Raw genomic sequence first — 17,632 nt, 5'->3', positions numbered from 1 at the left:
TCTCTCTCTCGCTCTCTTGCTCTCTCGCTCTCTCGCTCGCTCTCTCGCTCTCTCTCTCTCTCTCTCTCTCTCTCTCTCTCTCTCTCTCCCTCCCCCCCCCCCTCTCTCACGTGTTGAAGGAGTGCCATGTTGTTGCATCGGTCCTGGGTGCTGTCATCTGATGATTAATGCCTTCCTGGTCACATGACTGCCATGTGTCCGGGTGTCAGATTCCGGTGAATTCCGTCTCCGCAGCATCTGCTCGGGATGTGCTCTGGTGTCACGCCTGCTTGTTTCCACTACAACATGACAAATAGGGCGCAGAGTTCACATCCAGCCCGGCTCAGGGGCCCCAGGGCATTGTGGGAAGTCTGTCTCCCAGCAGGCTCCTGGGCCCGGCTGCGCAGACATATTAAGTGCGCCGGCGCTCCGGGGGGTGGCGGTGGATGAACGCAGCTGTCGGACGACGGGCCGGTGACGGGCGCTCGTTACCCTGACGGGCCCATTAATCACACATGAGCTCCGCGCCGCCCTCCTGCCCGACCCCCCGCCCCTCACCCCCCCCCCACCCCTGCGCCCAGCTGCACCCCTCAGCCGTGATGTCACTGGTGCTGGCGGCCCGGCCCTCGACCCGTAGCTCACGTTGTCAGCTCCATCAGACTCCAGGGGTAAAATGGCCGCCGTTGCCATGTAAAGGGATTGATCCCCAGATGATGCTTTCACTCGTGCGCGGGAGCACCTCCTGTTGGAGGAGGCGTGCTCCTGTCCTGCAGTTGGCTGAGGAGGTAGTTAGCACAGTTAGCAGAGGAGCATTAAATGAGGACCCCGTCTCTGTGTTAAATGAGGATCTAGACTCTCAGTGTTAAATGAGGATCCAGACTCTGTGTTAAATGAGGATCTAGACTCTGTGTTAAATGAGGATCCAGACTCTCAGTGTTAAACGAGGACCCAAACCTCCGAGGGAAACTGAATATTGATACACAGGATCATTTGAGCGTGAGTATTGGATCAGTCACAGCAGGGTGTGTCTGATCAGGAGCTGCGGCTCCATGCCTGTACGGCTGGCTGTGCGGTGGGGCTGTCCAGGGTACTGAAAGCAGGAGTCTGTATTTACACAGGGCTACTGCAGAGCTGCACGGAGGTACTGCAGAACTGCACAGAGCTACTGCAGAGCTGCACGGAGGTACTGCAGAACTGCACAGAGGTACTGCAGAGCTGCACGGAGGTACTGCAGCTGGTGGGCTGGCACAGGGTGTGTAAGGCGAGCACTCCACAGTGGAACCTCAAAGATAGCAACCTATCAGGAGGGGGTCATTCAGAACTCATTCAGAAATGTTCATATCCAATTTCCGGAAAAAGGTTACTTGTATTATTCAAGCCTCCTTTTTTAATGAGGCTCATTCTGCTGCTACACTTCATTTTATACGTTGAAAAGTAATAATGAAACCCAAAAATGGGAACATCGTTGCTGCAGCATTTTTTTTCAACATCAGCTGTCCTAAAGATGCAGCATCGGCAAATAAGTCTATAGCTGAGAATTTGAGGGGAAAAATGCAACCCGTCTTGCATTCTTAAAAATGGAAGCATTACAAAAATGACATACTGCAAGGTTTATGTCAGAAGGAATATGGCTGATGTGTGTCAACCTGTGGTCATCTCCCCGTCCTGTTTCTGAAGGGGCGTCTATTCCCTGACTCCCAGCCGGGGAACAGGCTCCCCGAAGCAGGCTGTCAGGACAGCGACGTGACAGCCTCCTGCTGCAGAGTCAGCTACTCAAACCCTGAGTGTGCACTATCGCTGCTCAAACCCTGAGTGTGCACTATCGCTGCTCAAACCCTGAGTGTGCACTATCGCTGCTCAAACCCTGAGTGTGCACTATCGCTGCTCAAACCCTGAGTGTGCACTATCGCTGCTCAAACCCTGAGTGTGCACTATCGCTGCTCAAACCCTGAGTGTGCACTATCGCTGCTCAAACCCTGAGTGTGCACTATCGCTGCTCAAACCATGAGTGTGCACTATCACTGCTCCTGAGTGTGCACTATCGCTGCTCAAACCCTGAGTGTGCACTATCGCTGCTCAAACCCTGAGTGTGCACTATCGCTGCTCCGGAGTGTGCACTATCACTGCTCAAACCCTGAGTGTGCACTATCGCTGCTCCTGAGTGTGCACTATCGCTGCTCCTGAGTGTGCACTATCGCTGCTCAAACCCTGAGTGTGCACTATCGCTGCTCCTGAGTGTGCACTATCGCTGCTCCTGAGTGTGCACTATCGCTGCTCCTGAGTGTGCACTATCGCTGCTCCTGAGTGTGCACTATCGCTGCTCCTGAGTGTGCACTATCGCTGCTCCTGAGTGTGCACTATCGCTGCTCAAACCCTGAGTGTGCACTATTGCTGCTCCTGAGTGTGCACTATCGCTGCTCCTGAGTGTGCACTATCGCTGCTCAAACCCTGAGTGTGCACTATCACTGCTCCTGAGTGTGCACTATCGCTGCTCAAACCCTGAGTGTGCACTATTGCTGCTCCTGAGTGTGCACTATCGCTGCTCCTGAGTGTGCACTATCGCTGCTCAAACCCTGAGTGTGCACTATCACTGCTCCTGAGTGTGCACTATCGCTGCTCAAACCCTGAGTGTGCACTATCGCTGCTCCTGAGTGTGCACTATCGCTGCTCCTGAGTGTGCACTATCGCTGCTCCTGAGTGTGCACTATCGCTGCTCAAACCCTGAGTGTGCACTATTGCTGCTCCTGAGTGTGCACTATCGCTGCTCCTGAGTGTGCACTATCGCTGCTCCTGAGTGTGCACTATCGCTGCTCCTGAGTGTGCACTATCGCTGCTCAAACCCTGAGTGTGCACTATCGCTGCTCAAACCCTGAGTGTGCACTATCGCTGCTCAAACCCTGAGTGTGCACTATCGCTGCTCAAACCCTGAGTGTGCACTATCGCTGCTCAAACCCTGAGTGTGCACTATCGCTGCTCAAACCCTGAGTGTGCACTATCGCTGCTCAAACCCTGAGTGTGCACTATCACTGCTCCTGAGTGTGCACTATCGCTGCTCAAACCCTGAGTGTGCACTATCGCTGCTCAAACCCTGAGTGTGCACTATCGCTGCTCCTGAGTGTGCACTATCGCTGCTCCTGAGTGTGCACTATCACTGCTCAAACCCTGAGTGTGCACTATCGCTGCTCAAACCCTGAGTGTTCACTATCGCTGCTCAAACCCTGAGTGTGCTCTATCGCTGCTCCTGAGTGTGCACTATCGCTGCTCAAACCCTGAGTGTGCACTATCACTGCGCGGCTTCAGAGCTCGACTTCCTAGAGGCATTTCTTCTACATACAGTTGGGAATTGTAGTCCTGCTGGCCCTACAACATGCCCTGGGTCTCTTGTATCTCCTGAGGTTGCTTCTGCACCAGCGTCGTGTTGGAGGTTTACAGAGATCCCTCCCATATGTCAAGGAGACCAATTGCGTGATGGCGGCAGTCAAATTTCTGGACCTGAGGGGGATTCTCTCACACTTTTCTGGTAAATGGTAAACAATTGGCATTTATATAGCGTCTTTATCCAAAGTTGATGTTTCTCATTCAGACATACACTCACACACCAACGGTGATTGGCTGCCATGCAAGGCACCAACCAGCTCATCAGGAGCATTTTAGGGTTAGGTGACTTGCTCACAGAGCTTTCGACACACCCAGGGTGGAATCGAACCGGCAACCCTCCGACTGCCAGATAACTGCTCTTACCTCCAGAGCTAATGTGCTAATGTCAGCCCAGTTGCCAATTCTCTCCCGGAATTGGTTCTAGAATTGGAACTGCAACAGGAAAATGCACTTCTGCCTGTGGTGCAGATTGCTGATTTGTGGGAAATCTCCGCCCACTTGTGTTGGGGTGCAAGTGACAAATTCCAGGAGAGGCCTGGCTGAGGACAAGCGACTGTTGTTCGTGACGATGCATAACTTGCTATAGCCTCTGTTCCCTGACTTACCTTTTGTAGTACATCCCTCTGGACACTGCTGTGTTTAAAATGTGTCTAAGATGGATGCCGGCATGGCGTTTTTGTCCCCGCAGGTGGTCCGGTGAACCTCACGTGCCGTGCGTTTTTCGGCTACAGCGGAGATGTCAGCCCCCTGGTCTACTGGATGAAGGGGGAGAAGTTCATCGAAGACCTGGACGAGGGCCGGGTTCAGGAGAGCGAAATAAAGTAAGGCTGACTCCGGTTTTGCACACGGCTCTCACACAACCCCTCCAGTTCAGTCCCACCATCTCCTACTGCGCGGCATACCAGCTCTAATGGTAATAATGCATTTTACTTCTAAAGAATGGCACTAAGCTGTAGGAAAATGCTAAAAGTCTGGAAGCACATGTTCTTCCTGTGTTCACATGGATCCTCTGGGTATTCTGGTTTCCTCCCACACCGATAAGCACGCATGTCAGGTTAGGTGTACTCCTACCATTGTCCTTGACCAAGACAACTGGCCTCAGAACTGGAGTTGCCTCCCCGGGCACTTCACAGTGGCTGCCCGCTGCTCCTAAGTAACTAGAATGGGTCAAATGCAGAGGACACAGTACCCCACGGGGTTCAGTAAAGTATCTTATCCTCAAATCCTGGTCAGCCACTGCTGTAGGTCTCTTCTGGCAGTGGAGGGAAAGGGCACTGCTGAAGGAAAGGCACACCTAGTGTTCCCCCCAAGGCACCAGGCCCCACACAGCCACACACCAGCACAGCCACAGCCACACACCAGCACAGCCACAGCCACAGCCACACACCAGCACAGCCACAGCTACACACCAGCACAGCCACAGCTACACACCAGCACAGCTACACACCAGCACAGCCACAGCCACACACCAGCACAGCCACGGCTACACACCTTACTTACTTGGACTTTAACTTGATTAGACTAAGCAGGGGCCACTCCCCCCTCTAGCAATGTGGGGATAAGACCTTATTGTGGTCTTATTGTGGTTACACTGGGGCTTGAACCATCAACCTTGCAGGTCCCAGTTGAGCACCTTAGCCACGAGGCTATAGGCTGCCCTACATATACACTGCGGAAGAGATCAGGTCTGTGCAGAACCACTGCGTGCTGCCGTTAAACCCAGCCCAGTCAGACAGCAGAACCCGGCTCACCGTGGAGGAGCTCCGTCTGCAGAGAGGTACAGGAGCAAACCAGTTCAAGTTAAACTCCGCGGCAGAAACAGGAAGTTTTTATTTTCGCGCACGGAGAGTTTTTCGGCTGGCGGAGAGTGGCTGAGGCAGGAGCCCTGAGGGTGTTCGGGTCCTGGCTTGTCACCGCGCCGGCTCCTCTCCTCACTGCAGCAGATAATGAGTGGAAATGGCCTCTTGTTTCGGCCCGTATCTCTCACCTCTCCTGTCGGCTGTCCCGACGCTATCAGTCCACGGTCACCAGCTGCCGGGTCGAACAGGTCCAGCCCCTCCCATCCTCTGCACGTCCACCAATGATAACCGTCCGTCAGAGAGAGAAGCCCTGGCTCCCGGGCCATGGCCCTGTCAGTGTTTATCACAGCTCTGTCCATCACAGGGTGAGGGGCGGGGCGAGGGGCGGGGCGAGGGGCGGGATGAGGGGCGGGGCGAGGGGCGGGGCGAGGGGCGGGGCGAGGGCGTCGTGTGTCGTGTGACGGGCGAGTCTCATTGGGCAGCTTCATAAGAGACTCCGCCCACAGGTTCTTCCGCAGATGAAAAAATGTTTTCTGTTGCCATTTTGGTTTTTTCTTGTGTTCATATTTGTGTGTGTATATACATAAGCACCAAGCACTTTATTATGAACATTTATTATTTTTCTTTTTTTTTCTTTGTTACACCTACTTATTCATGCGATTATCTAATCGGCCAATTGTGTGGCAGCAGCGCAATGCATACAAGCATGTAGATACGGTCAGGAGCTTCAGTTAATGTTCACATCAACCATCAGAATGGAAGAAATGTGATCTAAGTGACTTTGACTGTGGAATGATTGTTGGTGGCAGACAGGGTGGTTTGAGTATTTCAGAAACGGCTGATCTCCTTGGATTTTCACGTACGTTCCTATGTATACTTAAGAATGTTTAGCCTGCCTGGGTAACACTGGAAGATGAAAGAGTTTCTGGAATATTTAATTTAAGGTTCCCTGATTATTTTGCAGAATTTTACCAGTGGTAGAAAATATCGCTTTTCCGCCAGTATTCCACAGTGCTGCGTGCTGTTCTGGGAATCTCCCCTCCTCTGTCGCTGCGAGGGATCTTTCTTTAATAATGAATACCTGTTTCATACGGATGATTAATAATGCATTCTGTCATACATTCTTTATGGTGTGGTTGTGATCGCACACAGCGCGTTCTGAAGGTCCTGCTGCAGACAAACCCTGCTTTGCTTTGCCATGATGTGCTTTAATGTGAAAGTCTGATCCTGGAAGCATCTGGTGGCTCGTAACGGAAACGGAGAGGGAGGGAGGGAGGGAGGGAGGGAGGGAAAGAGTGAAAATGCAATGCGAACAAAAGCAGGACATACAAATCTTAGGTTTCCTGGCCATGCCAATGCAGAACCTCAGCTTGATGCCGTTAAACACCAGTGTACGTTTATATTACCGTCGAGTGTAGAGGCTCACTGTCCAGGTTTACTGTAGAAACACAATATAGAGGCTCACTGTAGAGGCTTACTGTAGATACACTATAGAGGCTCACTATAGAGGCTTACTGTAGATACATTATACATGCTTACTGTAAATACACTGTAGAGGCTCACTATAGAGGCTTATTGTAAATACACTGTGGAGGCTTACTGTAGATACACTATAGAGGCTTACTGTAGATACACTATAGAGGCTTACTGTAGATACATTATATATGCTTACTGTAAATACACTGTAGAGGCTTACTGTAGATACGCTATAGAGGCTCACTATAGAGGCTTACTGTAGATACACTATAGAGGCTTACTGTAGATACATTATATATGCTTACTGTAAATACACTGTAGAGGCTCACTATAGAGGCTTACTGTAGATACACTATAGAGGCTTACTGTAGATACATTATATATGCTTACTGTAAATACACTGTAGAGGCTTACTGTAGATACGCTATAGAGGCTCACTATAGAGGCTTACTGTAGATACATTATATATGCTTACTGTAAATACACTGTGGAGGCTTACTGTAAATACACTGTAGAGGCTCACTATAGAGGCTTACTGTAAATACACTGTGGAGGCTTTTCAGTTTTCTGCCTCTCAAATTAAGAAAGTGCAGTCACTTTGGCCAGAGTTAGCTGTATTTTTATAGAACAGAATAACGGCAGCAAGGCAGAACTAGAAGTCATTACATCCTTGCAGCGAGCGAGCAGTGTGACAAGTGGCAGAGCAGTGATTATTTTAGCGCATTGTGTTATTATGCTCCTGACTCACCATGTATGTAATGGGCAGGACAAGCCTGTTATTGCCCTTTCAGCGGTAAATCAGAGCAGCTCCTCAGAGGAATTATACATCACAGAATGCACTGCAGTAATGTACCTAATGCCTCTTTGTACAACCTCTGACATGTGTGTGTGCGTGTGTGTATGCATGTGTGTGTGTGTGTGTGTGTGTGCGCGGTGTGCGGTGTGTGTGTGTGTGTGTGTGTGTGTGTATGTGTGTGTGTGTGTGTGTGTGTGAGTGTGTGAGTGTGTGAGTGTGTGAGTGTGTGAGTGTGTGAGTGTGTGAGTGTGTGTGTGCGTGTGTGCGTGTGTGCGTGTGGTGTATGTGTGTAGAAGAAAGAGATGGGGATTGTGTGGGTGTTCTTGTGTCTTGTGTGTGTATATGTGTGTGCTGGGTGTGTGTATTTGTGGTGTATGTGTGTAGGAGAGAGAGATGGGGTTTGTGTGGGTGGCCTTGTGTGGGTGTCCATGTGTGTGTGTGTGTGTGTGTGTGTGTGTGTGTGTGTGTGTGTGTGTGTGTGTGTGTGTGTGTGTGTGTGTGTGTGAGTGTGTGTGTATGTGTGAGTGCGTGTGAGTGTGTGTGTTTGCAGGTGTCTGGTTGTCTGGCATCATGGCATAATCCTGCCAATCACCACCCAGGATCAGGTCCGATCTGTATCCCTCCGTGATGGCTTCATATATAAGCTCCAGAGAGCAGAATGGCTGCAGAGCTCGTCTCTATGAGGTTAATTACAGCTGAAGCAGGGAAGCAGGCCGGGGCGAATTCCACCCAAAGTATGGCGGAACAAAGCTCTATTAAAGCGGCTAAGTTGTATTGATTGACGGGATGCCGCGCTGTGGAGACCCAGGCCCATAAATCCTGGTTTCTATGGACAGACCGGCGGTATTGTTACTGCCTGGCGCCAAGAGGAACTACTTATTTCTCCACCGCATTTACATAAATACATCTGCATACGCACGGAGGCGGAGGCCGAAGAGGTGGAGGCTGTCGGGTAGACGATGGGTAGGAAGCGCACTGAAGGCAGGCACTTTCACACAGGTGCAGGTTTGTGTATTAAGTGAGCAGTTTGCCTCCCAGCATGCTTTGGGCCTCTTGCGGAAGTGCCGACTGAGCCGGCTGCCGGTAATCACAGCTGACTGGGACCGCCTCGCTCACTGGGACCGCCTCGCTCACTGGGAGCGCCTCGCTCACTGGGACCGCCTCGCTGACTGGGACCGCCTCGCTGACTGGGACCGCCTCGCTGACTGGGACCGCCTCACTGACTGGGACCGCCTCGCTCACTGGGACCGCCTCGCTGACTGGGACCGCCTCGCTGACTGGGACCGCCTCGCTGACTGGGACCGCCTCACTGACTGGGACCGCCTCACTGACTGGGAGCGCCTCACTGACTGGGACCGCCTCGCTGACTGGGACCGCCTCACTGACTGGGAGCGCCTCACTCACTGGGACCGCCTCGCTGACTGGGACAGCCTCGCTGACTGGGAGCGCCTCACTGACTGGGACCGCCTCACTGACTGGGACCGCCTCGCTGACTGGGACCGCCTCAGTGACTGGGACCGCCTCGCTGACTGGGACCGCCTCGCTGACTGGGAGCGCCTCGCTGACTGGGAGCGCCTCGCTGACTGGGAGCGCCTCAGTGACTGGGACAGCCTCGCTGACTGGGACCGCCTCGCTGACTGGGACCGCCTCGCTGACTGGGACCGCCTCGCTGACTGGGACCGCCTCGCTGACTGGGACCGCCTCGCTGACTGGGACCGCCTCACTGACTGGGACCGCCTCGCTGACTGGGACCGCCTCGCTGACTGGGACCACCTCACTGACTGGGACCACCTCACTGACTGGGAGCGCCTCACTGACTGGGACAGCCTCGCTGACTGGGAGCGCCTCACTGACTGGGAGCGCCTCACTGACTGGGACCGCCTCGCTGACTGGGACCGCCTCACTGACTGGGAGCGCCTCACTGACTGGGACCGCCTCGCTGACTGGGACCGCCTCACTGACTGGGAGCGCCTCACTCACTGGGACCGCCTCGCTGACTGGGACAGCCTCGCTGACTGGGAGCGCCTCACTGACTGGGACCGCCTCACTGACTGGGACCGCCTCGCTGACTGGGACCGCCTCAGTGACTGGGACCGCCTCGCTGACTGGGACCGCCTCGCTGACTGGGAGCGCCTCGCTGACTGGGAGCGCCTCGCTGACTGGGAGCGCCTCAGTGACTGGGACAGCCTCAGTGACTGGGACCGCCTCGCTGACTGGGACCGCCTCGCTGACTGGGACCGCCTCGCTGACTGGGACCGCCTCGCTCACTGGGACCGCCTCGCTGACTGGGAGCGCCTCGCTGACTGGGAGCGCCTCGCTGACTGGGACCGCCTCGCTGACTGGGACCGCCTCGCTGACTGGGACCGCCTCACTGACTGGGACCGCCTCGCTCACTGGGACCGCCTCGCTGGCTCAGTCGGCACTTCCGCAAGAGGCCCAAAGCATGCTGGGAGGCAAACTGCTCACTTAATACACAAACCTGCACCTGTGTGAAAGTGCCTGCCTTCAGTGCGCTTCCTACCCATCGTCTACCCGACAGCCTCCACCTCTTCGGCCTCCGCCTCCGTGCGTATGCAGATGTATTTATGTAAATGCGGTGGAGAAATAAGTAGTTCACTGACTGGGACCGCCTCGCTGACTGGGACCGCCTCGCTGACTGGGAGCGCCTCGCTGACTGGGAGCGCCTCAGTGACTGGGACAGCCTCGCTGACTGGGACCGCCTCGCTCACTGGGACCGCCTCGCTCACTGGGAGCGCCTCGCTGACTGGGAGCGCCTCGCTGACTGGGACCGCCTCGCTCACTGGGACCGCCTCGCTCACTGGGACCGCCTCGCTGACTGGGACCGCCTCGCTGACTGGGAGCACGGCCGCTGCGTTGCGGGTCGCGTCGGGCGGGAGATCCGGTAACGAAGCCGAACTCGCTGATGTTCCGGATTGAGCGACGTTCTGAGGCGAAGTCCGCCGGGAACGTTGTCAGGACGTTGTCAGGACGTTGTCAGGACGTTGTTCGCTCGAGGTGTGACGCCAAACAGGCGAGCAAGAAGCTGTCCTGGCACCACATGGTGGTCGCTTAAAGGGACAGTAGGTACAATGTTTGTGTTAAAACATTGTCACAAGACCACTGTAAATCCCTTCCTATTGTTGAAAAAGGCTCACTGACATGCTGAGTCACCCTCTGCCTGTGTGTATAGTCCTTAAATTCGGGTTTCGAAATATGCAGTTGACGGGCCTGCACTCTGTACCAAAACATTGTATAACTGTACAATAATTCAAGCTCATTGGTTGAAAATTGGTTCTAATTGCCACAGCCAATCGTGCTGTCAGCACATTCACAGAGGAGGGGGAGGGATAAACAGTGTTAAGGTTTGAGTGTGTTTGTTACTGCAATTCCTATCTTGATGGTTAGAAATCCTAAATGTCCTATTGTACCTTTAATGGCTTCATGGTGGTCTCTGCTCCTTTTGTGCTACTACATGTATACAGTGTGTACAAGCAAACTTTGTCTAACTACATACAGTATCCTGAATATGTAGGCATAAAAACCTATGCCACATCTATCAAACATATCACAGCAGTCTTTAGAGTCTTCGACTGAGGTTTACCACACTTTAACAACGACGAGGGCACCTCAGTGTACCCCTGAACTGTGGTGTCTCACACAAGCCCAGCCCAGTTGTCTTTTCTATCACCTTGCAGGCAAAGTCAAACCGATAGATTCTGGGATGTGCCTTCAATAGAACAGAACATTCTGGAAAACCCAGCTCGCATCCACTGTCCTATTTTCCACCGAGAGCCTCACGTGGGATTCTGAAACGTGTTCGTGATTCTAGAACTGATTCACTCCTTCTTACTCAACTAATTCAGGCAAGTTTTGGACTGAGACCATATGAGATCATTTCTCTCTCTCTCTCTCTCTCTCTCTCTCTCTCTCAGACACACACACTCACAACAGATACACACACACACACACACACAGACACACACACACACACACTGCATTGATCTGTCATCTCCTCCTGGAACCTGCTCTCTGTTTTCAGAGACTGTAATGCGGGAGGAGTGTTGAGCAGCAGATGTAGTTCATTTGGGAGACTTACAGAAATTCCTCTGCACTGATGAACTGTGTGATTGGACCGCTCGGATGTGAGCGATAACAATAACAACTCAGCGCTTGCGCCCCATTTGTCCCTCATTACCGGGCTGTTTTACGCTGAAGCGGTCAGCGCTGAGCGGAGCCGCCGAATGTGAAGGTGAGAGAACATTATCATTCCGTCGGCCTCAACTCCTCCACAGCAGGAGAGATTAATTTAGCCAATATTGTTTCCATGGCAGCTGCTATAAAAAGATACATTTTCTTCTCTCTCCTCGCACTCTCTCGTTTGCTTTTCTTCTCCCTGTGAGGGTGTACAGTGCCGCTGTTGATATTTGTCAGATATCCTCACATATCCCCCCCGTAACCAAAGTCATTAAGGAGCCGTCGCCAGCCAGGGTCATTTCTGCTTAAAGGGCCGGGTTGAGTTCCAGCTCCGCCCCCGGCCGTGGCCTTCCTGTGGACACGCCACGTCCCCTTATCACTGCAGGTCCTGTCGAGCCCCGGATTAAATGACAAATAAGCTCCTTTATTTGGGTCCTGTTTGGTGCCTCCTGGGTGATCATGTCACTTGTGATCTGCAGTAATTACAGTAATTATCGGTGAAGGAAAGCGTCAGTGAGCGTTTGCTTTCCCCTGGCAGGGTCATCCGGGAGCACCTGGGAGAACAGGAAGTGTCAATCTCCCTGACGATGGATGCGGTGGAGGAGGGGGACCTGGGTAATTACTCGTGCTATGTGGAGAACGGGAACGGCCGCAGGCAGGCCAGCATCCAGCTCACGAAGAGGGGTAAGACCACGGCCCGCGCCTACAAATGCTCCCGCTCGAGAAAGTCATCCATTTTGTCCATGTTTGTTTCCGTGTTGGGTGTCAGTTCGGTTGTACTTCACTCAGTTTAGTCAGTCGGTGAATTATTCGAGTTTTGATTCATTTTCTGCACTGAATGAACTCAAATGGAACTGACCCCCATTTCTGGTAAAATTCCGCTCCCATGGTCTTCCCAGAAACTGTCCCGGTTAGGCTAAAACGAGCATCATAACCTGCCCCTTTCTCCAACAACTGCCCCATCTCCCAGTTAGGCTAAAACAAGCATCATAACCTGCCCCTTTCTCCAACAACTGCCCCATCTCCCAGTTAGGCTAAAACAAGCATCATAACCTGCCCCTTTCTCCAACAACTGCCCCAGTTAGGCTAAAACAAGCATTATATCCTGCCCTTCCAACAACTGCCCCGGTTAGGCTAAAACAAGCATCATAACCTGCCCCTTTCTCCAACAACTGCCCCATGTCCCAGTTAGGCTAAAACATGCCCATTTCTCCTGCCCCTTTCTCCAACAACTGCCCAGTTAGGCTATAACAAGCACCATGACATGCCCCTCCAACAACCGCCGAGGATAAAAAAAAAGCATCATAACCTGCCCCTCCAACAACTGCCCCGGTTAGGCTAAAACAAGCACCATAACTTGCCCCTCCAACGACTGCCCTGGTTAGGCTAAAACAAGCATCATAACCTGCCCCTTTCTCCAACAACTGCCCCATGTCCCAGTTAGGCTAAAACATGGCCATTTCTCCTGCCCCTTTCTCCAAGGACTGCCCCGGTTAGGCTAAAACAAGCATCATAACCTGCCACTTAGACTCCCGAAGCGAGGGTGGAGCTGGGAGATGGGTGTTGAGGCTGGGAAGCACTACCTCAGGCCAAGTCTCAGAGGACTCTGTTAGAATGCGTCTCTGTCACATGTAATATAGGAAATGTTCATGTATTGCATATTATATGCAGGTTCATATGGCGGTAAAATGTGTGTGTGTCCGTGCCACTTGCTCAGCGGAGTGAGAGACGCTGCGGCCCCTCAGGGCGAACGCACAGATGTGTGTACATGCATGTGCACATGCCCGTGTTTGGCACGCACGGGTGCACGCAGGAACACGGGTATGGTGCGGTAGCGTGCGGGGGGAGGGGGGGCTGATGTGGGGGGGGGGGGGGGGGGGCTGAGGTGCGCTCGGCTGCAGAAACCCATGGGGAGGGGGGGAGGTGGCAGGGCACTCTGGGTTCTCTGGGTTCTCTGCAGTCGTCTTGTCCACTGAAGAGAAGAACCTTCCGGAACAGTGCTCTGAGGGAACTGGCTGTGGAGCTCGGTGGTCATTGGGGTAATTAGGGTCCTCTCAACCGCACCTCACGTGAATAGTCGGCACAAAGAGACATGTCTTCCACTGTTTTTTTTTTTTTTTTTTTTTTTTTTTTTTAAGTAGCCATTGTTTCAGTGGTTTTGAAACAGTCCAGAATAAATACATTTCAGTTTTTTTCCTCAGCTACACCTCTGTCCCCCTCCGCCACCCACATCTAATTACCCCAAAATCCAGGAGCCCACTGCCACCCACATCTAATTACCCCAATAACCAGGGAGCCTGCCACCCGCATCTAATTACCCCAATAACCAGGGAGCCTGCCACCCACATCTAATTACCCCAATAACCAGGAGCCCACTGCCACCCACATCTAATTACCCCAATAACCAGGGAGCCTGCCACCCGCATCTAATTACCCCAATAACCAGGAGCCCACTGCCACCCACATCTAATTACCCCAATAACCAGGGAGCCTGCCACCCACATCTAATTGCCCCTATAACCAGGGAGCCTGCCACCCACATCTGCTGCTGGACTAAATACGACACACCCCACGGCAGCTCTCAGGACACCTTTGTGGTGATGTATTTACGGCCAGCAGGCCTTGGGATCCAGTCACCTTCACAAAGATTTTCCATTCGCATATTTCCACTCACCCCAAGAGGCTGGGGTATCAGCACCCCATCACCAAAACCACAGTTAGCCAGGATACCTGCACACCATCACCAAAACCACAGTTAGCCAGGATACCTGCACACCATCACCAAAACCACAGTTAGCCAGGATACCTGCACACCATCACCAAAACCACAGTTAGCCAGGATACCTGCACACCATCACCAAAACCACAGTTAGCCAGGATACCATCACCAAAACCACAGGTAGCCAGGATACCTGCACACCACCACCAAACCCACAGTTAGCCAGGATACCTGCATACCATCACCAAAACCACAGTTAGCCAGGAGACCTGCACACCATCACCAAAACCACAGTTAGCCAGGATACCTGTACACCATCACCAAAACCACAGTTAGCCAGGATACCTGCACACCATCACCAAAACCACAGTTAGCCAGGATACCTGCACACCATCACCAAAACCACAGGTAGCCAGGGTAGCACCACACCATCACCAAAACCACAGGTAGCCAGGGTAGCACCACACCACACCATCACCACATGGGCCCACAGAACCACAAGGGCAGATCAGAACCGTCTGACCAGCAGCCATCAGACATGCGCTACAATCAGGTGACATTAAGGCTTCCCACACACCTGGCACTGGGCAGAAGGCAGAGGCAGGAAGAAGGCTCACTTCCTGTGGCCAGCACGGAACATGGAATTTGACCTGCTCTGCCAGGGGGTCAGAACGTGCCCAACGTGATGAAGTCTCACTCGGGGCTGCCAAGCCCCCATCCTGGAGCACCACCGTACCTTGCTTTCGTTCAGCGGCCTATTTCAGCCCTGGAAACTCGCTGTGTGGACTTTACAGCCTATCAGCGACTTCAATTAAGCGCTTACTCTGTGAGACGTGCCAAGAGCCGGCACACAGCCCCCAGGACTGCTGTCTGACCTTCCTATTTATGAACCCTTCGGACACCCAATCAAGCCCGTTTTTACTGAGCTTGTTTATAGAAACACCCGTTCATTAACAATTCAACCCCAACAATCATTCAATCAATTTTTCTATACATTAATAGGGCAATATAAGTGGACAGAAATGGTTGTGTTTGTGCTAACACTGTCTGCCGTACAGTGACTGGAGGAACTGATAAGGCTGTTCTTTGTTTTCACTCGTTAGCGTTTTTCTGACTTAATCGATTGGCTTTGGCTGGCAGGGAAACAGGGCTCAGTTAACCCCCGACTTCCACTCACTGCCTGTGAAACCACCATGTAAATACCTGGGACTGTGAGCATTAGGCTGTTACCACCATGAAAAACACCTGGGACTACCAGCCTTAGGCTGTTACCACCATGAAAAACACCTGGGACTACGAGCCTTAGTCTGTTACCACCATGTAAACACCTGGGACTACCAGCCTTAGGCTGTTACCACCATGTAAACACCTGGGACTACCAGCCTTAGTCTGTTACCACCATGTAAACACCTGGGACTACGAGCCTTAGGCTGTTACCACCATGTAAACACCTGGGACTACCAGCCTTAGGCTGTTCCTGCCATTTAAACACCTGGGACTACGAGCCTTAGTCTGTTCCTGCCATTTAAACACCTGGGACTACGAGCCTTAGGCTGTTACCACCATGTAAACACCTGGGACTACGAGCCTTAGTCTGTTCCTGCCATTTAAACACCTGGGACTACGAGCCTTAGTCTGTTCCTGCCATTTAAACACCTGGGACTACGAGCCTTAGTCTGTTCCTGCCATTTAAACACCTGGGACTACGAGCCTTAGTCTGTTCCTGCCATTTAAACACCTGGGACTACGAGCCTTAGTCTGTTCCTGCCATTTAAACACCTGGGACTACGAGCCTTAGTCTGTTCCTGCCATTTAAACACCTGGGACTACGAGCCTTAGTCTGTTCCTGCCATTTAAACACCTGGGACTACGAGCCTTAGTCTGTTCCTGCCATGTAAACACCTGGGACTACGAGCCTTAGTCTGTTCCTGCCATTTAAACACCTGGGACTACGAGCCTTAGTCTGTTCCTGCCATTTAAACACCTGGGACTACGAGCCTTAGTCTGTTCCTGCCATTTAAACACCTGGGACTACGAGCCTTAGTCTGTTCCTGCCATTTAAACACCTGGGACTACGAGCCTTAGTCTGTTCCTGCCATTTAAACACCTGGGACTACGAGCCTTAGGTTGTGCCGTAATCGTGTCCTATCTTCCACCGCTATCAGCCTTTCAAGCATGTTATTAATGATACCATGGCTCTGTGGTCTCAACCAGGAGAGCCAAAGTTCTCGTGATTTATCTGTATTATTTCTCATTATTTTTTCCCCGATTGAATTTGTTGCACAAGGTGATGATCATTTCCTCCGAGACTGTAAATTGTGGTGGTGGCGGGATGGAAACGGGCATGTCAGAAATTACAGGCCGGTCACAGCAGCCCAGGGGAGAAGTGAAGCTCTCAGGCTTGCTCTTAATGGCCCTGTGTGTTCTTTGTGATGTACTGTGCGTAGAATGGAGATGTTAAATTCATTATTTTTAGTCCTTGACATGAGCAAGGGCTTCCCTCAACTGGGTTGTCATCAAAAACTTCTTTAAAAAATGTTTTTGTACATTACAAATCATTCACATAGTAAAGGATTTTTTTGTTTTTGATGAATGAGATGCTCTTTCTGGGACTTTGTTTTCAATTGTATTAATTATTAGCAGGCATTCTTTTGTTATGCAACTTACCTTATTTGTTTTGTTAAAACATTTATTTCTACAGATAGGTAGGTAGGTACCTATCGCAAATTGCGTCCTGTCTTAGTGCCAATTCTGAGATTTCAAACTGCAGCTGGGAAACACTCATGCCTGTTTCCAGATGTTCATTTCATAAATGGAATAAGACTTCCAGCGTCCAGCCAGCCCATCGAACCTGTCACCACATCCGACCCCCCGACATTCTCCTCCTCGTTTTTTGAGCTGCGCGGTTCAGCCAGTCAGGAGCTGCGATGCACCGCAAATTATTCTGTCACTGCTGGCAAATTACAACGGCACCCGCCGCCGCTAAACGCACGGCTAGCCCCCACAGCCGCTAAACGCACGGCTAGCCCCCACATCCGTTAAACGCACGGCTAGCCCCCACAGCCGCTAAACGCACGGCTAGCCCCCACATCCGCTAAATGCACGGCTAGCCCCCACAGCCGCTAAACGCACGGCTAGCCCCCACATCCGCTAAACGCACGGCTAGCCCCCACATCCGCTGAACGCACGGCTAGCCCCCACATCCGCTAAACGCACGGCTAGCCCCCACATCCGCTAAACGCACGGCTAGCCCCCACAGCCGCTAAACGCACGGCTAGCCCCCACATCCGC

The 17,632-nt window shown here is 52.3% G+C and overlaps 1 protein-coding gene across 4 annotated transcripts in view; it reads left to right on the top strand.

Annotated features, from left to right (window-relative positions):
- LOC133116730 (interleukin-1 receptor accessory protein-like 1) overlaps nucleotides 1-17,632 on the top strand; it is a 343,914-nt gene that overhangs the window by 313,636 nt on the left and 12,646 nt on the right. For all 4 annotated transcript variants that reach the window (XM_061226631.1, XM_061226630.1, XM_061226629.1 and 1 more), the window contains 2 exons: nucleotides 4,046-4,178; nucleotides 12,161-12,306. In XM_061226631.1, coding sequence (XP_061082615.1) covers nucleotides 4,046-4,178; nucleotides 12,161-12,306 — 279 coding nt within the window. The remainder of the gene's footprint in view (nucleotides 1-4,045; nucleotides 4,179-12,160; nucleotides 12,307-17,632) is intronic.

The sequence above is a fragment of the Conger conger genome, chromosome 17 (genome assembly GCF_963514075.1).
Source record: "Conger conger chromosome 17, fConCon1.1, whole genome shotgun sequence".
NCBI lineage: Eukaryota > Metazoa > Chordata > Actinopteri > Anguilliformes > Congridae > Conger > Conger conger.
Note: the sequence above shows the minus strand (reverse complement) of the source record. Positions and strands in the feature narration are given on the sequence as shown.